Source organism: Nomascus leucogenys, chromosome 18, assembly GCF_006542625.1.
Source record: "Nomascus leucogenys isolate Asia chromosome 18, Asia_NLE_v1, whole genome shotgun sequence".
Taxonomy (NCBI): domain Eukaryota; kingdom Metazoa; phylum Chordata; class Mammalia; order Primates; family Hylobatidae; genus Nomascus; species Nomascus leucogenys.
In genome coordinates this window covers 75,853,688-75,877,264 of record NC_044398.1, presented here as the reverse complement: position 1 = coordinate 75,877,264, position 23,577 = coordinate 75,853,688, and the positions used below count along the sequence as shown (strand labels likewise).

The window sequence follows — 23,577 nt, the reverse complement described above, 5'->3', positions numbered from 1 at the left end:
AAGTCTTCATAATATGGCAGTATAACTTTGATTGTCATATTAATGTCAATTTAGATAGTGTAGTGACCACTAATACTATGAATAATCTATTTTGTAATCTTGAAGGACTTAACTTTTTAAATTAAAGCAATTTGCGAGTGGTCATTAGTGATTTCTTAGTTCATTTTAAATGTATATTGAGGGCTAAAAAAAGAATATGTGGATTATACTTCACCATCGTAGAGCTTTTAAATCAGGCAAAAGGTATTTTGTAGCCTCAGTGACAGACTTTAAAGCTGATGCTATTCAGCAATATTTGCCAGTAGGTAATTTAAATAATTAGATAAATTAGATAATTAGATAAATTTAGATAAATTAACTCCCCTAATTATGCTAAACATTATTTTATGCTATTTGGTTATTATTTTCCTTCATGTAATTGAAGGATAACAGACTAACTTGATTTATCTTTGAAACAAACCTACATAAAAAATGATACACTAAGGGTATTCAAGAATTTTTTACAAAAGTTTCATAGTAATATGTTTACTACACATAAGTAACATAAAATCAACTATGACCAGAAAAATTTGCCACTTAAGAGCTTTTTATTTTTTTGAGACAGAGTCTCATTCTGTCACCTAGGCGGGAGTGTGGTGGCGTGATCTCAGTACACTGCAACCTCCGCCTCCCGAGTTCAAGGGATTCTCCTGCCTCAGCCTCCCGAGTAGCTGGGATTATAGGCACACAATATCATACTGAGCTAATTTTTGTATTTTTAGTAGAGACAGGGTTTCACCATGTTGGCCAGGCTGGTCTAGAACTCCTGACCTCAAGTGATCCACCCACCTTGGCCTCCCAAAGTGCTGGGATTACAGGCGTGAGCCACCGTGCCTGGCCTATGAGCTTCCCCCTACCCCCACAAGATGGAGTCTTGCTCTGTTGCCCAGAGTGGAGTGCAGTGGCAAGATGTCGGCTCACTGCAACCTCCGCCTCCCAGGTTCAAGCAATTCTCCTGCCTCAGCCTCCCCAGTAGCTGGGACTATAGGCAGTGCCACCATGCCCAGCTAAATTTTTGTATTTTTATTTATTTTGAGACGAAGTTTCACTCTGTCACCCAGGCTGGAGTGCAGTGGTGTGATCTCAGCTCACTGCAACCTCTGCCTCCTGAGTTCAAGTGATTCTCCTGCCTCAGCCTCTCAAGTAACTGGGATTACAGGCAAGTGCCACCATGCCTGGCTAATTTTTGTATTTTTTATAGAGATGAGGTTTCACCATGTCGGCCAGGCTGGTCTTGAACTCCTGACCTCGTGATCTGCCCGCCTCGGCCTCCCAAAGTGCTGAGATTACAGGCATGAGCCACTGCACCTGGCTGAGCTTTTTAAACATTAACACCAAGAAAATGAAAATCATTTGCAAAAATACAATGATTAAGTTATAACGTACTATGATCTAAAATAAAACAGATTCTTTAGTCTTTGGGACATGTGTTCAAATGAAAATAGAAATAAAATGATTAATCAGTTTAAAAAAGTGTATCATTTAATGGCATTTTTTGGTTACTGGTTCTAAAAAAAAGTACATATATCCCATCAATCCATTGCTTTTAAAAAAAATAACCACAGTCCCACATTCCAATTTAAAAACTGCAATTTTCCGCATAAATTTAGGAAGAGCTTAGATAAAACGAAAGAAAAACAAGCAGCATAATGGAAAATCAAGTTAGTTTGAACAGTTAGTGTAAAGCAATTTGATATTTTAAAAATTAAGAATTCAGTGCTAAGGCAGTTGATGTTATTACATATGTAATGTGATATAAGCAAATGCTGCTTATTGTAAATATAACTTTGAAAATAAAATTTTAGCCAAGTTGGGAAAATTTGCTTTTCTTGTTTCATTTTGTCAAGCGGCCATCATTACCTGACCCAGACTTAAAACTAAAACCACTGTGCGTCTGAAAATGAATTTCGATTATACAGTCTACTCAAAGAACTGAAGGCTAGGATAATCGGGTATTTTACAGTAAGATGATGAAAATCACAAGGCCATTTTACACAAGGTAACATACCTCTTTAAAAAAAAAATCTAAAGAAGAAACACCGAAAATGAGAATTGTTTCAATATGACAATTTAACTTTTGAGCTAATTTTCCCCCACAGAATAGAAAATTGATATAATTAAAAAGTACATAAAATTATATATAATCTTTCTGAAGTCACATAGGTGGTATTCACAACTAACTGTTTTTCCACTATGTTTTTAAAGAGAGATTAATTAGGCAGAGTCAAAAAGTGGTGAGTAAGAAACGTATAAAAATTTATAATAAAAAATCAAATTACCACAGAACTGAGGTCACTCTAATGGAAAAATAAAAAAGAATAATTAGAAAAATCAGAGTTAAATGTTAAAGAAAAAAGAATTACTTTAAAATAAAATGCATTTCTGCATTTTTAAAATTACTAAACAAGACAGCATTAGTAAATAAGAAAGTAAACAGGAAGCAACAAAGAAATATGACAAACCATTTTTCTAAAAAGGTGAAACTGCTAAGGTTAAATGACAATGGTATAGAGAAGGACCCTATGGCTGAATACTCAACAGTAGCAAACTGTTAAGGGCACATTTTGGAGCAGAGAGGTATACCCCATGACTTTCTAGTTCTATAATTCTTTACCAACATTGCAATTCTTCATAGATAATTTAGGATGAATATATACTATCCTCCACATTCAGAATAGACATACACTGTATACCCTCTCTTAAATTTATGTAATAATGGAATCCTCTTTTTAAGGAATATCTTGGGCAATTAGAGTTCCGTTGATCACTTCAGGGAATGTGGGGCTGAACCACTCGAAAAAATTGAGAATTTATTCTCTTCTTCTTAGTAGATTTCATAGTTAGCCTTTTTTTCTTATATATTTCTTCAACATTTTATTAAGAGCAATCTCAAATGTCACCTCCATCAAATGCATAGCTGGAAATCATTTTTCACCTCTCTAGGTACCCAGGATATGTTACTTCATGATTTGGGTTATATGTGTGGGAGGGGCTTACATTATAGTTACGTCATGTCAGTCTCCTCTACTGGATGCAGGTCCCTGGAGAATTGGGAAGATGTTCTGTTTATATTTCTCTTCGGTACCTGGCAGGTGACCAAATGTTTGAATCCTAGCTTCTACTCTCACCAATCTTCCTGCAAGGCTTTTCTATCTTGGAAGACTGTAACAAATTTTTTCATGAACTTGTTTTCCTTTAGGTGATTCACATATTACAGCATTATTAGTAACAGTATCAAAATATATGTTTGAGACAGATGTGGGGCCAATAATATTAACTGTAAAAGGACTACAGCACAGAGCAATAAGCATCACTTACTGATATTGCTGTGGTTTATTAACTCCTACAATCTACCTGAAATTCTTGGTTGGGGTCAACATAATCTGCCTCATGCTAGTGGCTGAACAGTATTTGTTTGTCTAACAGGTAATATTAAGTATCTTAGAGAGACCCAAAATGCTATTTGTTCACTCGTAATTTTTAAAGTGAGATCTATTTTCAAAAGTTCAGAATATTACTGAAATTATTTTGATTGAAGTTTGTTAGCAAGATTTAAAGATTATGTCAACATGTAATGTTAACCGACAAAGGAAGCAAACAAAATTGTCGTGATTATAAAAATAGAATATTACATATAAGTGAATAAAGACTGCAAAAGAGTATGTATTAATGAAAAATCAATTGGTGTGGTGGAATTGTGAATTTTTATTTCTTTATGGAGAGCATGTCACTTCTATAATGTTTGTAGAAAAACTAGCAATTTTTAAAATTATTCACAAATCACTCTATTAGCGTTATAAAACTAATTGACAGGTATCTTAGTGTACTACCATATTTTTAATGAAGAAAACCTAAAATAGCTGAATATGTGACTCCTAGGAGCCAGTTACAGAAAAAAACCCACCTATTGCCCTATTTTAAATTAATTTTCTAACAGAATAGTTAACATTTTCCCCTCATACTATAAATGAAATCTTTTCCAGCAAAAATTAGACTATTTAAATCTCACCATGCTGACTAGCTATACTGTAATTAATCAACAATATGCAATTAATAACAAAAAAGAGGGAATAAATGCGTATTACTCCAATTCACCTATCCCCCACAAAAGAAACATCAACTTTGTAAACATCTAGTAATCTTCTTGATGATGCTTTTCCCTCTCGTCAAATATGTATGCTCTTTCCTATGTACTTGATATTTCATATCCATTTGTAACCCTGCTTGAATGCCTTCACTGCTTTGACACTTGTCTGTTTCCAACATGCATTTCCTTTCAGTTTCCAATCCAGTTTTCCTACTCTTCCATAAAGCTTCTTTAAACTATTCCAAGATCACATTCCCGAGAGCTCTTGCAGCACATCTTTTCATATCATTCTCACTATATTCCATTCTAGGTAGTTTTGTTACTATACGCATTTTTTCTTTTCTCCTAATAGGTCTTCGCTGCAGGTTAGGTTCCTTAACTTTGACATCTTAGAAATCCTAGTTATCGTATAAATTTTACTGAGTAAAAATTCAGATTGTGGATGGTAAAAATAAATATCAAATTTGCCATGTGATTGAAAATGTCTGATCATTATCTGGTTTTAGAGTAGTAGAGATATAATCTTCATTTCAAAATACTGTATTTGGATATCTTTGAATTTATCACTGGTATGAAACACATGATTTTGGGGGATAAGAGGGCTAGCAAGAGATCTGATTTTTCTGCAGCTCTAGAAGCCAAGATAAAACAGAATCTTAGAAAAGAAATCCAAGCAATAAATCCTTTCTCCTATGGCAAGTTCTATTTTATCTCTTATTTTTAGGGTAAAAGATAGAGTATCTTCTATTATAAAAGTTACTTCTCTTTTTGCCAAACTTGTTTTTCCCGAAGAGCTTTTAAAGCCATTACACCAAACTCAGCAACCTAATTCTGGCTGGCAAACTGACTACCCTGGAAATAATTTAATGTGCTAAGCTTCACTTGTCAGTATTTTTCCATGTGAATATTAAATCTATTTTGCAGCATTAGATCTACTAATTCAATTTTTGTAAAATCCCGAACCACATGTAAATGAAAGATTGCTAGTGTAACAACCACCATTAAATGGAATGAGAGGGCAATCATTTAACGAAAGGAGATGAAAGCCCTATAAAATTAACAATGAGAATAAAAATCAAGACACATTCATTCCATGTAAGTTGAAAAAGATTATGAGACCTATAATAAAATTATTCAATTTTAACTGAAATTTGTGATTTTTTCAAATAATTTACAGTCACATTGGCGATTTGCTTCAGTATTAGAAATGTATATAAGAGATTTTTAGTCAAATAAGATCTTAATGTTTAATATGAAATCTCATTAAGCACTCAACACTTACCTCTGCATTGTAAAATTTGGTTTTCACATCCAATGGTTTGAGAACCTGGTTAAATAAAGCATATCAATCAGGAGATTGTTATCATGTGACCATTTATTTATTTATTTATTTATTTTAAATCAAATAGTGTAAGTTTGTCAGTCATTTTCCAATTTTAATTGTTAAAAGACTTTTCTAATAGGCATGCAATATTCTTCCAAAAAAAAAAAAAAGAAAAGAAAAAAGAATCCCAAATGTATTTTTTGAAAGGCTACCATTATTTCTTGACTGGGTGATAGTTACATTACATGGGTTTTTGCTCCATATTTTGTTAAACAAAACACATATATTTTACGTATTTTTCTATATGTATATTCACAAGAACTGTTTGCAAAAAAAGCAACTGAGCTGGGTGCAATGGCTCACTCCTATAATCCCAGCACTTTTGAAGGCCGAGGCAGGCGGATCACCTAAGGTCAGGAGTTTGAGACAAGCCTGGCCAACATGGCCAAACCCCGTCTGTACTAAAAATACAAAAATTAACTGGGCATGGTGGCGGGTGCCTGTAATCTCAGCTACTTGGGAGGCTGAGGCAGGAGAATCGCTTGCACCCAGGAGGTGGAGGCTGCAGTGAGCTGAGATCGCGTCATTGCACTCCAGCCTGGGCAACGAGTGAAACACCGTCTCAAAAAAAAAAAAAAAAAAAAAATTGAATCACTTTTTATTTTCTTTCAAAAAGCATGCAAATGAATGATTCAGCAAAAGAATGGCAGATTTTTTTCCCTATGAATAGTATTTTTTCTTCTACTTACAGAGGAATGAAAAAAACCATATACAGCATCATATTTAGATCTATATTTATAATAGACATACGTGGTATTCACATTTCCTCACCCCTTACCCACATAAATGTGCTAAACCAATGTTTTGAAACTATTTTTGATGGACGCTGAAAACTGTATATTAATACAAAACTCAACTTAAAGTTCCAGTGATTCCTGGAGTCTTTGAAGGAAGCTCAGTCTACTCACTCCAAGTCAGTTGTTTCTCCTTTAAATTTCTTTAGAAATTTGATATTATTTACCCTCATTTTATCTGGACTTTACACTCATTTTATCCCTTGTCTACACTGTGTGTTTTGTCAGGCCATAAAAAGAAGTTATTTACTTTTTGGAGACAGAGTCTTGCTCTGTTGACCAAGCTGGAGTGCAGTGGCATCATCACAGCTCACTGAAGCCTTGAAGCCTGGGGTCAAGCGATCCTTCTGCCTCAGCCTCCCAACTAGCTAGGATTATAGGCTTGCGCTACCTGTAGTCCTAGGTCATGTTGTCTGGGCTATCTTGAACTGGCCTCAAGTGATCCTCCCCACTTTGCTTCCCAAAGCACTGGGATTATAGGTGTGAGCCACTGTGCCAGACTCAGCTATTTTTTTATTTTGAATAAACACCTTAAAGTTTCATTACAAAAACATATTGGCAATGATAATTCCTCTGCTTTTATTCACCTTAATTTAGTCTGAGTTTAGACTGCTAGTCATATGACAAATTCAAAAATATTGAGCTATTTGCTTTATTTGGAGCTTGTTTTCCCTGCAGATAAACAGGAATAACTGTATACTACCAGGAAGAAAAAGGCATATAAAAACTATTTACCATTGTCATATTCAATACCTGAAATTTGAAGAATTTTCTAAAATACATTTTTTCTCCAGCCTGAGTTGTATAACTCACAGCACATACCAAGCTGAAACAGAAAGATGTCTTAATGATTCTGAATCATTTTTAATTTTAATAGTAAATCAAACACACCTCAATTCTACTAAGAAACTTGGAAAACACTTATATCTATGGTGTGGATGTGTGAGATTAGAGCAGGGGAAAAAGAATAGATATGGACATAATTACATGAACAAGAAAGCTCTGATTAGTAAAATGAGATATAACATTTTTGGAGCACAAAATCAGAAACTTCCTGACTTCATCTGAAAGGTGAAATATATTCCAAAATAATTCTCAGAATAATCAAATATTTGAGTATATAAAACAAGTTCATATAAACTAGAAAAAAATATGGATTAAAAAAATTCCAGCTGGGCACAGTGGTTCATGCCTGTAATCCTAGCACTTTGGGAGGTCACGGGCAGATCACTTGAGGTCAGGAGTTCGAGAGCAGCCTGGCAAACATGGTGAAACCCTGTCTCTACTAAAATTACAAAAATTAGCCGGGCGTGGTGGCAGGCGCCTGTAATCCCAGCTACTCAGGAGGCTGAGGCAGAAGAATCGCTTGAACCCAGGAGGTGGAGTTTGTGGTGAGCTGAGATTGCGCCATTGCACTCCAGCCTGAGCAACCAGAGCAAAACTCCATCTCAAAAAAAAAAAAAAAAGGCCAGGTGCGGTGGCTCACGCCTGTAATCCCAACACCTTGGGAGGCCGGGGCGGGCGGATTATGAGGTCAGGAGATTGAGACCATCCTGGCTAACATGATGAAACCCCGTCTCTACTAAAAAAATACAAAAAATTAGCCAGGCATGGTGGCGGGCACCTGTAGTCCCAGCTAGTTGGGAGTCTGAGGCAGGAGAATGGCGTGAATCCGGGAGGCAGAGCTTGCAGTGAGCTGAGATTGCACCACTGTACTCCAGTCTGGGCGACAGAGTGAGACTCCATCTCAAAAAAAAAAAAAAAAAAAAAAAAATCCAGATAGATTTCTTAACATAAATGCAATGAGAAATACGGTTATGTAAAAAATTTTAAGTTGAATCAAAAACACTAAAACAATTACAAAGCAGATATAAACTAGGATAAAATACTTGTAACAATACGAGAAAGTGGTTACATTTTAATACTTAATATGACAAAGGGTTCCCATAAGTTAATAAGCAAAACACCAACAGATAACTCAAAACATGAAAAAAGGAATACACAGTTAAATCACAGTACCATAACTGGCTAACAAAAATGTGAAAATGTTCAGCCTCACAAGTAGTCAGAGAAACACATTAAAATAACGAGGTAATATTTTTCTGTTTATCAAGATTTGAAAAAAATTCTTTATAAGTGATATCAGAGTTGGTGGGGGTTTAGAGAAACTGTCTTTCTACCCTGCTAGTGGTTGGAAGAAATTTAGAAAACAATCTTTAGGTGAAAAAGCCTTAAAAATGCTTATGTGTTCTCATAGTAAAACCACTTCAAATATTCCACATAAGGAAACATTAAGGTGTTCATCTCTGTTACTTTTAACAGTGAAAAAATGAAAATAAACATCCAACATTACAGTAAACAAAAAACACTGTACAATTGTGTTAGATGGAGTCATGTAAAAAAAAAGTTTTTTTTTTTTGAGGCAGGGTCCCACTGTGTCACCCAGGCTGGAGAGCAGTGGCGTGATCATGGATCACTGAACCCTTGACCTCCTGGGCTCAAGCGATCCTCCCACCTCAGTCTCCTGACTAGCTGAGACTACAGGCATGCTCCACCACGTCTGGCTAATTTTTGTATTTTTTGTAAAGATGAGATTTCATCATGTTTCCCAGGCTGGTCTTGAGCTCCTGAGCTCAAGCGATCTGCCCACCTTAGCCTCCCAAATGATTAGGGATTACAGGCATGAGCCACCACACCCAGCTCAAAAACTGTGTTTTCAAAAAATAGTGTCTGTTGTGTGTGAAAATGTTCACAGTGTATTTAAAAAAATAAAACTATGAGCAATATGGCCAAAATTTTGTAAAATATTAAATTATTCATACACATTTTATATATGTATTCAAAAAGACTGGAAAGAAATATACTAATATTTTAACAGTGGTTGGTTATATGGGGTGGTAACATTAGCAGGTAATTTAATTTCTCCTTTATACTTGTGCTGCCTAGTACTGACTAAGTAAGGCAGGGGCTAGGAAGAGGACTGACCAAAGCACAATACATGCCTTCTAAGTGCTCACAGTAAGAATAGTATAGCAAGGTAGAGGATCTAAAACTAGGTTTGGATTTGAGTTCTATGTCTTCTAAACTAGCTGCTTAATTGTACAAGTCTCATTTTCTGTAAAATGGAGATTTTACACATTTATTACCATTTCAATAAATACTGTCTTCTGTTCTCTGCTAAATCCTTGGACTACAGCAGACTTCATGCATCTCCTACTTTAATGGGAAAGGCAGGCACTCAATAAGTAAGTACGAAACATTTTAAAAAATGATAAATGGTGGGTACTATAGAAGATACAAAAAGTGGGATTTAATCTAGTCTAGGAGGTTAGGAAAACTTCTTGAGGAAGTAGTGCTGAATCTGAGATATGAAAGAGAAGTAGAAGTAAACTAAATAAAATGCCATAAGTATTCCTTTGTAAGGGAAGAATGCATTTCAATCCATGGAGTCTGGAGATAAAAGAAGTCAAATAATGACTGCAGGGTGGAGAGGGAGGGATGGGTGGTGATGGTAAGAACTACTGTGGTTGGTAAGAATTAGGTTGCAGAGAGCTTTGTAAAACATTTGCAAAGTCAGAATTTCCTAAGGACAATGGGAGATCACTGAAGAATTAAGTGACTTATACAAGATCACTTAACAAATGATGAAGCTGAAATTTGAATTCTGGGAAGTCTGACTCCAAAGCCCAAAGAATATACATGAAAAAGTCCTACAACAGAGCTTGTCACCAAAATTAACTGATTAAATAACAGTTAATATTATATACTTCAATGGGCACAAAGGGAAGCAAAAGTGGTATAGTAGAGATGAAGAAGAGATAAATGAAAGATATTCAGGAGAATTAATAGGATTTTGTGAACTGACTGGATGCAGGATTTCTAAAGGAGATGAAGAAGTCTAAAGTTACTTCAGATGGCTAAAATTTTCATATTGCCTCTCAGACTGAAAGAAAAATAGAGCATTCACATTCAAATACATACACAGGGCAGGAATACAGAATTTGATTTTTTTTCACAGTGCGCCTTATTTTGGTCCTACATTTCTGAGTTCTCAGGACAGAGTGTATATACCTGGTTAAATACAAAACTGAAAAACTGAATTTAAAAATAAACACTATGAACATCAGTTACTAGCATTTCAAAACACAATAAATTTACTTCTAGAGTGCTACCTGGGTTTTAAACATTTTGCACAGCTTTTCATTTTTTAGAGATTGTAGATGTAAAAAAATAAAACTAGAGATAAATCATGATAAATTGGATTTTCTCCCTACAAAACAAACATTTGGTTTAAACTTTATTTCTGGTAAACATGCAAACACAGAACATAAAATTCCTTTTGAAGTAGGTTCCTACGCTTCATGGTGAATGAAAAGAAAGCAAAAATTTCAAACAAAGCCATATATAAGTAAAAACCTTTGAGAACTAATAAAATTAATCCTTACATGTGTGTTCCAATTTCTTTGACTTCATGATGTATGACATCATCAATACAACAATCTGGTTTAAGTTCAGCCACTGCAGCATTGGAGGCTGAAAGATTTAAACGCTGAGAACTTGTCTGAAGATCAGCCTTGAAAGAAAGTTAAAAAAAAAAAAAAAAGTTCAAATGAGACTGGTTACCTAAAGGGTGTGCATGGCTATGAGTGGAAAGAATAGGCGAATAAGAATTAGGAAAGAAGGATGAAAGGGGGAGCAACACTATTCTGTGTAAACCTTTCTGTATAGCTCTAATGCTTAGAACCATGGCAATGGCACACCACCCCCCCACCAAAAAAATAAATAAATAAATAAAATCAAGCAGGAATTAGGGAGAATTCAAAACGGAATACAAATAGTAACAAATGAACCTAACTGTATTACAAATGAAGAATACAGTTGGGCTATAGCAGAGGGAAGGGTAAAAGTGGAACTAACCTAAGTAAGTTTGGAAAACAAAATCTTAACTGTAATCTATGGCTGAAGACAAAAAGAATGGTACACAAATGTACTCTAGCTACGACACATGTGTTTTTTCACTATTTTATGTGTATACTAGGACAAAACAAAATAATACATTGTGGATAACAAGAGACAGGTTTCTTACCTTCAGAGAAAAAATAAGGTACAAATAAGGAAAGAGGGGAAGCTACAATGAAGCCTTTGGTGTTGGACTGGAATTTGAGGCATCAGTATGAACACATGGTTTTTAAATATATATTCAGATGGACTTCACTGAAACAAATAGACATGTATGTATGTGCTAGTATATAACACTAAAGTAAGATAAGTAATCATCCAAAACAAAATTAGATGTCAGAGACCAATTAGTTTATAAGAGAACTAGAAAATGACATTAAAGCCACCAACTAAGAAAGCACTACCTCGTCTAAAGTAGCACTTTCCCTCCACCCGATGATGCTCCATTATATTTCTTTTTTCTCCTTTTGAACATTTATCACTCTGTCTTAAAACTACCCTCTCCCTTATCTCAATTACTTTCTATCACATTCAACTTTTGCTTCCTTTGTAACATTTATCACAATCTATAATTACCTTATTTACGATTTTGTTTACCTGTTTCTTTCTGTCTCCCCTACCAGAAAAGACTATGGAGGCAGGAACCTCGTCTTCTCTTGCTCACCACTATAGCATGGTGCCTGGCACATAGTAGACAATTAATCAATATTTGTTGAATAATGAATGGATGAATTTATGATAAAACTTCCAAGGCAAAAAAAAAAATTGAGGGAAAGCAAAGATCACATTAGGTCACGGGAATTAGTGGAGGTTTTTACATGAGAGTTAGGATTCTTTTAAGTTTTTGTTTCTTTTAAAAAACAGTTTTGCAGTTAATTCTAACCCAGTCATCTCATGTTAAACACTTTGAAATGGGATATTTATTAGTGCTGTGTCTTTTGTTATACTCAGTTATAAAACAATAGTAGCTCACATTTATTTGGTACCTATTATGTGCAAGGCCCTGTTTTCTAAGCATATTATTCATTTAATCCCCATATCCTGAAGTAGGTATTAGTATTATCCCCATTTCACAGACAATGATACCAAGGCACAGAAAAGTAACAACTTTCCCAAGGTTATATAATTCATAAGTAATAAAGCTGAGATTCAAAATTCTTTTTTTTTTTTTTTTTTTTTGAGACAGAGTTTCACTCTTGTTGCCCAGGCTGGAGTGCAATGGCATGATCTCGGCTGACTGCAAACTCTGCCTACCAGGTTCAAGCGATTCTCCTGCCTCAGCCTCCCGAGTAGCTGGGATTACAGGTGCCCATCACCACGTTCAGCTAATTTTTTGTATGTTTAGTAGAGATGGGGTTTCACCATGTTGGCCAGGTTGGTCTTGAACTCCTGGCCTCAGGTGATCTGCCCGCCTTGGCCTCTCAAAGTGCCGAGATTATAGGCGTGAGCCACTGCGCCCAGCCCTAAAAATTCCTAAACTTTTTTTTTTTTTTGGAGATGGAGTCTTGCTCTGTCACCCAGGTTAGCGTGCAGTGGCACTATCTTGGCTCACTGCAACCTCTACCTCCCAGGTTCAAGTGATTGTCCTGCCTCAGCCTCCCCAGTAGCTGGGAATACAGGCAAGTGCCACTAAGCTTGGCTAAATTTTGTATTTTTAGCAGAAACGGGGTTTCACCATGTTGGCCAGGCTGGTCTCAAACTTCTGGCCTCAAGTGATCTGCCCCCTCGGGCTCCCAAAGTGCTGGGATTACAGGCACGAGCCACCGCATCCGGCCGAAACAGCAGTCTTTATAAAGCAAAACATATGAGATTTTAGAATATATATATAGAAATACACTAGTAATATGAGACAAACATGCCACTCTTAGTATAAGACAGATGAAGTTGACAATAAAGATATAGAATCTAGCCCTAAACAACACAATTGATAAAATAGCTCTTATGAATATATATATGTATCTCAGCTTTACAGCCAATAATAAAGCATACACATTCTTCTCAAGTACACATGGAAAATTCATAAAAAATCAGTATTTGGTCATAAGACATCATCAGTAAGTTCCATAAGCTGAAATATTACAAGAACAACACTGACTGGAATGTAATAAAACTATAAATTATTAACAACAAAATAGAAAAAAAATAAGCCTTTCCCCCTAAAAAGCTTTTCCACTAAACAACCCTTGGGTAGAAGGTGAATTACAAGTGAAATTACAGAATTCTTTAAAAAGTAATGATAAAAATATAAAAAAAAGTTTTAATTTGGGCAATTCTGCAAAGTATTTTCACATTTATTATACTGTCTTAATGTAAGATACGGTGTTTGGGATGTTCAACAATGCTACTACCTCTTTACCATTGTACAGTATAGGCATCAGCTCTTCCTTCCACCATCAATTTTTAATTTTTAATCTATTTTTTAATTTGGTCTCACTACATTGGGCAACAGAGCGAGATGCTGTCTCCAAAAAATAAAAAATAATTAGCCAGGTGTGGTGGTAAGCAACTGCAGTTACAGCAATTCACAAGGCTAAGATGGGAGGATTGCTTGAACCCTGGAGGTGGAGGCTACAGTGAGCTATGATCGCACCAACCTGGGCAACAGAGTGAAACCTCACCTCTTAAAATCAAAAGTAATGAGAATAAAAATGCTATGCATTTGAATCTTCAGGATATAAAAAGCAGTGAATCAGAGGAAAATTAACTTTTATCAATATAAATCAAAGAATCAAAATAAAAGAATAAAATTCCTAGCTAAAAATGGTAGAAAAATAATAAAGTAAATAAACAGAAGCATAATAAAAGAAATAAGAGCACAAATTAAAGAGAATAGAAACATATGGGATATAATTTTTTAAGTCTTGGATTTTTTTTGAAGTTAAAATATACAAACCAAAAGCTAGCTAAGTTAATCAAGGAAAAAATGACCAGGGAAAATGTTGCAATACAAGAAATTTTTTTTTTTTTAGATGGAGTCTCACACTGTTGCCCAGTCTGGAGTGCAGTGGCACAATCTCAGCTCACCGCAACCTCCGCCTCCTGAGTTCAAGCGATTCTCCTGCCTCAACCTCCTGAGTAGCTGGGATTACAGGCACCCACCAGCATACCCAGCTAATTTTTGTATTTTTAGTAGAGATGAGGTTTCACCATGTTGGCCAGGCTGGTCTCAAACTCCTGACCTCAGGTGATCCACCTGCCTCGGCCTCCCAAAGTGCTGGGATTACAGGCGTGAGCCACTGCACCCGGCCAACAGAAGAAAATTTTAAGAGCCTACTTTACAGACCTCTATGCAGATAAATGTGAAAATCTACACGAAATGAAATGGATTATTTCCTAGAAAAAAACAGCTTAACAAAATTGACACCCTTAGAGATAAACTGCTTAAACATACTAGTATCCATAGGAAAAAAAAAAAAAAAAAGAAAAAAATGTTATCAGGGAGCTTCCCCATTTTAAAAAAGAAAAGAACTAGCTCATATGATTTTGCAGGGAATTCTATAAATTGTTCAAATAATAGGTAATCTAAATGATCCACAGTTATCTGTATTTGTTTTGACTTTTTTTTTTTCCTCAGACAGGGTATTGCCCTGTCATCCAGGCTAGAATGCAGTGGCACAATTATAGCTCACTGCAGCCTCGAATTCATGAGTTCAAGTGATCCTCCTGCCTCAGCCTCCCAAGTAGCTAGGACTACAAGTATGCGCCACCATGGCCAGAGAATTTTTAAATTTCTTTTTTGTAGAGACGTCGATCATTATACTCCCCAGGCAAGTCCTGGGGATCCTCCTGGATTCAAGGGCTCCTCCTGTCTTGGTCTCCCAAAGTGCTGGATTACATCCATGAGACACTGAGTCTAGCCTGATGCACATATTGTTCCAAAGCACTGAAAATACTGGAAAAACATCTGAAATCTTTTATTAAGCAACCATAATACTGACACCTAAAACCTGATCAAAAGACAACACTCACACAAATATAGGTCAATATCATGCTATGCTTCATGACCTATATCCTCTTAAGTGATTCTGATGTCACAATTGGCTTATCTGGCCAGGTACGGTGGCTCACATGTGTAATCCCAACACTTTGGGAGGCTGAGGCGGGAGGCTCGCTTGAGTTCAGGAGTTCGAGACCTGCTTGAGAACACAGCAAGACCTTGTCTCTAAAAAATATTAAAAAATTAGACAGGGATAGTGTCACACCCCTGCAGTCCCAGCTACTCAGGAGGCTAAGGCAGTAGGATCCCTTGAGCCCATGAGTTTGAGGTTACAGTGAGCTATGATCATGCTACTGCACTCCAGCCTGGGTGACAGAGCTAGATCCTATCTCAAAAAAAAAAAAAAAGAAGGAAAAAGAAAAACAGTATTATTATATATCATGAGTCTGAATGTCTAGTTGAGCCTAAGAAGACCCCTGGTGAGTACTGCACTGCTTATAATTATTGTTATTATAAAAGTGAATAAAGGCATGAATATAAAATCATGTTTAGAACATGCATACTACTGTATTCTTTGATCTTTATACTACTGACATCTTAAAGTATATGCCTTTGCTATTTTATTAATCTATCTTATAAAAATAAATTCAATATTTACTGAATTTACTGAATTGCCAGTATTTACTGAATTGCCAAGAAATTCAATATTTACAACATAGAAAGACAAAAGTATATGTTCTCAAACTTATGAAAATCAGATCTTTTCACAATCGAATGCAGAGGTTGGCAAGCTTTTTCTCTGAAGTCATTAGCAAATATTTTAGATTTTAGAGGCCATACAATCTCTGCTTCAACTATACAACTCTGCTGTGGTAGCTGGAAATCAGCCACAGATAATACATAAACAAATGAGTATGGCTGTGTGTCAATAAAACTTTATTTATGGACACTGACATTTGAATTTCTTTTTTGTTTGTTTGTAGAGGCGGTGCCTTGCTATGTTGTGTAGGCTGGTCTCAAACTCGTAGCCTGAAGCAATCTTCCTGCCTTGGCTCCCAAAGCACTGGGATTATAGGCAGGAGCCACCACACCTGGCCTGAAATTTCAATTTCATGTAATTTTCACGTCACAAAATATTCTTTTCAATAATTTGAAAATGTGAAAACCATTCTTAGTTCAAAAGCCTTACAAAAACAGACAATGGACCAAATTTGGTCTTTAGGCTGTAGTTTGTCAACCCCTAATTTAATGAAAGGCAGAGACCCCATCCATATATGACAAACATATGTACATGTATGCATAAATTTGCATCCAGTTTCTGGAAGTTGGGTCTATTTGCTCTCTAACGTCCTTGTTAACTTTAAAACTCTATGATCATTTTCAAACTCATTCTGATTAGAGGTCCTTTTTGGCAATACTCCAATTACCTGAACTCATCACCCTAAGACAGGTTTTACAACAACTTCTCCCCCACATACTGTGAATTCTTACCTTCTTTTTGCTCTTTTTCTTTTGAAGAAATTTCAGGTTGTTAGTGGAGTTAGCATATTCTATCTTTTAATTTCTACACTACTTCAAAGGTCTTCTAACTGTTCCATTTTCTACAAAGCATCCCATACAATGTGCTCATATCAGTCTTTCTAACACAAAGAGTGCTCAAAAGCCAACTGCCTGCTGTTTTTTATTTAATTTTTTTCAGAGACAGATCTTGTTCTGTAGCCCATGCTGGAGTGCCCAGGCAAAACTCAATGCAGCCTCAAACTCCTGGGCTTAAACAATCCTCCAGTTTCAGCTTCATGAGTAGCTGGGACTACAGGTGTGTGCCAGCAAGCTCAACTACTTTTTCAATTGTTTGTAGACATGGGGGTCTCGTTATGTTTCCCAGGCTGGTCTTGAACTCCTGGCCTCAAGCAATCCTTCTGCCACAGCCTCCCAAAGTGTCGGGATTCCGGGTATGAGCCACTGTGCCAGGCCTGTTTTTTTTTTTTTTCTCTTAATTTTTTTGTCCGTTTTAAAAAATAATTTTTCAAAGAAGGTTAAATAAAACCTTAGCCTGGTTTTCGAGATGCTCTATTGTATGGCTACTGATACGGTTTGACTCTGGGTCCCCACCCAAATCTCATCTTGTAGCTGCCGTAATTCCCATATGTTGTGGGAGGGGCCTGGTGGGAGATAACTGAATCACGGGAGTGGGTCTTTCCTGTGCTGTTCTCATGACAGTGAATAAGTCTCATGAGATCTGATGGTTTTATTTATTTTTATTTTTGGGGGCATGGAGTATTACTCTGTCACCCAGGCAGCCTGGAGTGCAGTGGCACAGTCTTGGCTCACTGCAACCTCAGCCTCCCAGGTTCAAGTGATTCTCCTGCCTCAGCTTCCCAGGTAGCTGGGATTACAGGCACATGCCACCACTCCTGGTTAATTTTTGTATTTTTAGTAGAGATGGTGTTTCACCATGTTGGGCAGGATGGTCTTGAACTCCTGACCTCAGGTGATCCACCTGCCTCAGCCTCCTAAAGTGCTGGGATTACAGGCATGAGCCACCACGCCCGGCCTAAAAAAAAAAGAACCTTTGTTAAAGACTAAAATACATCCCAAGCAAGAATGTTACTTACTTTTACCAATATGTCTTTTACAACTTGATTGCTATCATTATGAACGCTGATATAACTGGAAAAGGTCTCTCCCAAAAATATATTCCTGTAAAATAAAATAAGTATTTAGGCAGAAATCCATTCAGGTTTTTTTTCTTTTTTTTTTTTTTTGAGACAGAGTCTCACTCTGTCACCCGGGCTGGAGTGCAGTGGCATGATCTAGGCTCACTGCAAACTCCGCCTTCCATGTTCACCCCATACTCCTGCCTCAGCCTCCCGAGTAGCTGAGACCACAGGCGCCCACCACTACGCCTAGCTAATTTTTTGTATTTTTAGTAGAGACGGGGTTTCACCATGTTAGCCATGATGGTCTCGATCTCCTGATCTCATGATCCGCCCACCTCGGTCTCTCAAAGTGCTGGGATTACAGGCGTGAGCCACCGTGCCCATCAGGTTTTACATTAAATAATCTGTTTGAGAATCACTAAGAACTTCAAACGGAGAAACATTTACTGAAGGATAGAAATCTTGTGAAATAGTACTTCAACATTCCTTTGTTCACACCAGGCCACTCATTCATTACCTAGTGCAATTCAAAATATGGATGTAATCTATAAAACACGATATATCTTGGCCTTTGACTACTGTACAAAATGCCACCCTCACTAGAGATAAGACTCATTGAAATTAGATCTATGCTAAAGTCTTAGGATTTGTATCTGAATAGGTTAGAGAAAGCCAAGTTTCCATTCTTGAAATAACTTATTCCCTGAATCTAGAAGAGATCTAAGTTACTGATATTGGGTTATTTTTACCAATTTATTTTATTTCCTAAGTTACTTGAATAAAAATCACCAGTGGTTTTATTTTACATAGTTTTGTACTTTTTACATGAATATATTTCCCAGTTTTTCAAGAGGCTAGTCAATGACCACATTCTGTAAAACTATAAGAACAATCTGTAAAATTTCTTTTTGTCTCAAATTCTGTCTGTTGCAAACAGAGTGGAACCAGGGGCTTCTACCTTATTATTAATCTAGAATAACAATACAGCTAAGAATAACAACAGAAATAAATTTAGAGTTCCTAATTAGCTGACAAGTCTGACAACTCATTTTGGGAGAGGACTATGATGCAAAAAACAAAGAGTGGCTTCTGAAAAAGACATTTACATTAGTAGTTAAAAGACTATGTGGCCATTAAAAAATATAGTAAGATCTAAAGAAGAAAGTTAAAATTCTATTATGCTAGGAACCACTATTAACATTTTATTTTGGTATATATCTTTTTTTTAATAACAGAAAGCCATAATCACATAGTATGATTTTTTAATAATATTTTTGCCCCTCAAATGTATCATGTCCTAGGCGCGGTGGCTCATGCCTGTAATCCAAGCACTTTGGGAGGCCGAGGCAGGTGGATCACCTGACGTCAGGAGTGCAAGGTCAGCCTGGCTAACATAGCGAAACACCGTCTCTAATAAAAACTCAAAAATTAGCCAGGGCAGTGCGCACGCCTGTAATCCCAGCTACTCGGGAGGCTGAGGCAGGAGAACTGCTTGAACCCAGGAGGTGGAGGTTGCACTGAGCCGAGATGGCACCACTGTACTCCAGCCTGGGCAATAGAGCGAGACTCCATCTCAGAAAAAAAAAAAAAAAAGGAAATGTATCATGAGCATTTCCCCATCCCATGGTTCTTTTTTGAAAACATAACTTGTAATGGCTTTACAAGGTTTCTTATGTGAATATGTCATTCTTACCCAAAATTTTGTGGCAAAGTCAGCATTTCTCCCAACATTAAAACTTCTGCACCATTAACAGTTGAAGGATCATCTCTCATCAGCTGGTTAAAGAGATCTCCTGAATGAAGAGAAAAACATAAAATTCTAACATCTACCTTTTAAGTAACTTTTACTTATATAAAGAAATAGCTGGGACAGATATTTTAAAAAACAACCTCTTGACAAAGATGATATTGAAAAAGTCTAACTTCTAGATTTTAATATAACAAAACATGTCAAAAAAATTCTGATCTCACAGGGAATGGAAACTTTAGAAACAAAGAAAAATGTACGTCATGAGATAGAAAATATACTAGAGAAAGCCCCAATAATTCTAAAAAAAAAGGGAATGCTAATACATACATTGATGCAACATTTGAGGATGAAGGCAATTTTAATAGTATTATGAATATGAATGTATCTTAAACTGTAAGTCTCATATTACCATAAGATATCAACATAATTTGGGCTTGTAGAGCATAAGTAAGGCCTGTTACTCAGATGGCCACCTTTCACATGATACAAAAATAGGCAACAAAGAATCCAGCAAATGGTTAGCATAAAATTTACAGGGCTAGGCTTAGTCCAGGGTAATGCAGGCAATTCAGGTTTTAACTTTTCCCTAGGTGCAAACAGAGAAAAGCATGTGCCATACCAGGTAAGTCTTTCTCTTCACATGTTACCGGGATATTGGTGAATAAAGTAGGCTTAGTCAGCCGCATCACTGTGAAGTAAAAAAGTAAAAGAAAACAAAACATTAATACTGCTTAGGGTTAATATTCTCAAGTCTAGTGTATGATATTCATCCATTTTATAGTAACATAAAATATAACCTAAATACTTCCTAAACATAATACTACATACTTCCTATATCACACATCAGTGATTTATTAAGAATTGTAATGTTACAAAAAGAATTTTATATAAGAACCATTTATTTACAACCTATGAATTATAAAAATTAAATGTAAATGCAATATGCATTCATTATAGAAAAACTGGAAAATATAATTTTTAAAGCTTAAAGAATATTAGGAGCATAAGGCTTTAAAAAAATTAAAAATTTTTAAAGCATAAGGCTTTAAAAAAAAAATTCTAAGTGACTTCGCCGTGAACAATATCAACAAAATATTAACATTGGAAACTCAGTAAGTGTTTTTTTTGTTTTTTTGAGACAGCCTTACTCTGTCACCCAGGCTGGAGTGTAGTGGCGCGATCTGGGCTCACTGCAACCTCCACCTCCCAGGTTCAAGCGATTCTCCTGCCTTAGCCTCCGGAGTAGTTGGGATTACAAGAATGCACCACAATGCCTGGTTATTTTTTTTTTTTTTTTGTATTTTTAGTAGAGATGGGGTTTCACCATGTTGGCCAGGCTGGTCCCTAACTCCTGACTTTGAGTGATCTGCCTACCTTGGCCTCCCAAAGTGCTGGGATTACAGGCATGAGCCACCACGCCTGGCCAAGTGTTTCTTTAAGTAATATTAATTCTGTGTAGAAATTACAAAAATGTCAGAAAACATATAGGTTTATATAATTCCAACCAAAAGTAAGATTTATTTTTGGAACATGAGACAATGTGTCTAAAGTTTATCTAGAGAAACAAATAAATGAAAATAAGCTAAGGAAATTAACAGAGAAAAAGAAGAGGAAGAACTGAATTTACTACATATTATATTTAAGTCCGTAATCAACTAATTGGCTTATTAATATAAGACCATACCGATATATTAGTTTTTCAAAAAAAAGATAGGATATACTTATATAAAGAAATAGCTGGGAGTGGCCAGGCATGGTGGCTCACGCCTGTAATCCCAGCACTTTGGGAGGCCAAGGCGGGTGGATCATGAAGTCAGGAGATTGAGACTATCCTGGCTAACATGGTGAAACCCCATCTCTACTAAAAATACAAAAAATTAGCCAGGCGTGGTGGCAGGCGCCTGTAGTCCCAGTTACTCTGCAGGCTGAGGCAGGAGAATGGCATGAACCCAGGAGGCGGAGGTTGCAGTGAGCCGAGATTGCGGCACCTGTACTCCAGCCTGGGCAACAGAGCAAGACTCCGTCTCATTAAAAAAAAAAAAAATAGCTGGGAGAGAGATTTTAAAAAACAACCTCTTGACAAAAAAAAAAATCAATTAAAGGATTAGAAGTTAAAAAAATCAATTAGCAAAAGGATTATTCATTATCAGGTGCAAAGACATGGTTAGCTATCTGGAAAAATAAAATTTAAAAAATTCACTTTAAATATAAATAGACAAAAATTAAGCCACAGAAAAGTTAAAAAAATGAAACTGAATATTTATTAAATATAGTCTAATGAGAGTAAACACTATAATTTTTTTAAAAATCTTTTTCAGTTACTTCTAAAGACTGTTGTTTGACCACATCAAAATAAAAACAAAAACATAAAATTAAAAAATCATAAAAACTTGTAAAATTTTTCAGAAAATGAATCACAGAGGGCTAGTTCATTATTAAAAGTATTCCTTCAAATCTGGCTGGGTGCAGTGGCTCACGCCTGTAATCCCAGCACTTTGGGAGGCCGAGGCGGGCGGATCACGAGGTCAGGAGATCGAGACCACGGTGAAACTCTGTCTCTACCAAAAATAAAAAAAATTAGCCTGGCGTGGTGGCGGGCGCCTGTAGTCCCAGCTACTCGCAGAGGCTGAGGCAGGAGAATGGCGTGAACCCGGGAGGCGGAGCTTGCAGTGAGTGGAGATCGCCCACTGCACTCCAGCCTGGGCGACAGAGCGAGACCACGCCTCAAAAAAAAAAAAAAAAGTATTCCTTCAAATCAAAGCCAAAATACTATAAAGACTAGACCTACATGGTCAATTCAGAATATAAGTAATGTTCTGGCATATGTAAAAATGTACCACCCAACTACTAATTAACCAACTATGGCATTCATATCAAATTTAGTGGCTTTCTCATTCTGGTTTCAGCTTAAATGTCATCTTTTTCAGAAAAAGAGTAACAGGTCATTCTGCTTCACTCATGGTACCTTGTATTTATCATGCACTATATTTATTTGTTTATAGCACTCCTTTCCAAACTTCATGAGGTCTAGGCTCTTATGTACTACGTTCAGTTTTGTAGCATCCATATTTGGTATAGGTTCTGCTATTCAGATCTTCCCTGAATAAAATAATTAGCACTTCATGAAAGTCCCTAAATAACTCACATTATTTTGAAAGTGTAAGTTTCAGAAACTGAAGCCAATAACAACCTGCTGTATTAAGCAGCTGGCTTTTGAAATAGTCAACAAATGGTACCCTTAAAATTTCTGAGGTTACTCTGTATAGCTGGCATTTACTGAGCATTTACTAGCGCCAGGCATTATGCTAAGTATTTTACAAGCTGAACACAATTAATTCTCATGAGTACTCTCTAAATTGGTATTACATTAACCACAATATACAGATAGGGCAATGACAATGCCTGCAGAGGGTAATCTGCATACAAAGGATTATATTAGTGGATAAATGGTAGAATCTAGATTTGAACCCTGGTGATTTCACTCTGTTCAAAAATAATTCTCTATAATAATTATTAATTATAAGCCTGGAGCCATAAACCTGGAATGTCATGCCTTACCAGAAACACCCCATGGGAATTCAAAGTAGGAATGTATTCCAAAGAGTATTAATCAGCTACAGATGAATATGGGGAGGCGTTTCCAACCTTCACTCTTATTTTTAACTATGAAAACAGATAAAAAGGTGCCCTGAAAACAGATTAAAAGGTGCCCTGAAAGTGATACACAGGAGGCAGTTTCTCCCAATTTAAACAGCTAAAATCACTGAGACAGGGTCTCACTTTGTTACCCAGGTTGGACTACAGTGGCACGATCACGGCTGACTGCAGCCTTGACCTCCTGAGCTCAAGTGATCCTCCTGCCTCAGACCCACCCCCTCCCCCTGCCCACCAAGAGGCTGCGACTACTGTTGCATGCCACCATGCCCAGTTAATTTTTGTATTTTTTGTAGAGATGGGGTTTCACCAT

General features: G+C 36.4%; 1 protein-coding gene across 4 annotated transcripts in view; it reads right to left on the bottom strand.

Moving 5' to 3' along the window:
* The window catches only part of TRAPPC13 (trafficking protein particle complex 13), a 39,171-nt gene that overhangs the window by 8,240 nt on the left and 7,354 nt on the right, over positions 1 to 23,577 (bottom strand). For 2 of the 4 annotated variants that reach the window (XM_003265995.4, XM_012497333.2), the window contains exons 2-8: positions 20,230 to 20,298; positions 19,554 to 19,653; positions 17,816 to 17,900; positions 10,750 to 10,877; positions 7,058 to 7,130; positions 5,409 to 5,453; positions 2,319 to 2,336 (exon numbers count right to left, since the gene is read on the bottom strand). In XM_003265995.4, the coding sequence (XP_003266043.1) occupies positions 2,319 to 2,336; positions 5,409 to 5,453; positions 7,058 to 7,130; positions 10,750 to 10,877; positions 17,816 to 17,900; positions 19,554 to 19,653; positions 20,230 to 20,298 (518 nt within the window). The remainder of the gene's footprint in view (positions 1 to 2,318; positions 2,337 to 5,408; positions 5,454 to 7,057; positions 7,131 to 10,749; positions 10,878 to 17,815; positions 17,901 to 19,553; positions 19,654 to 20,229; positions 20,299 to 23,577) is intronic. The other 2 variants (XM_012497334.2, XM_003265994.4) reach the window with 1 other exon arrangement.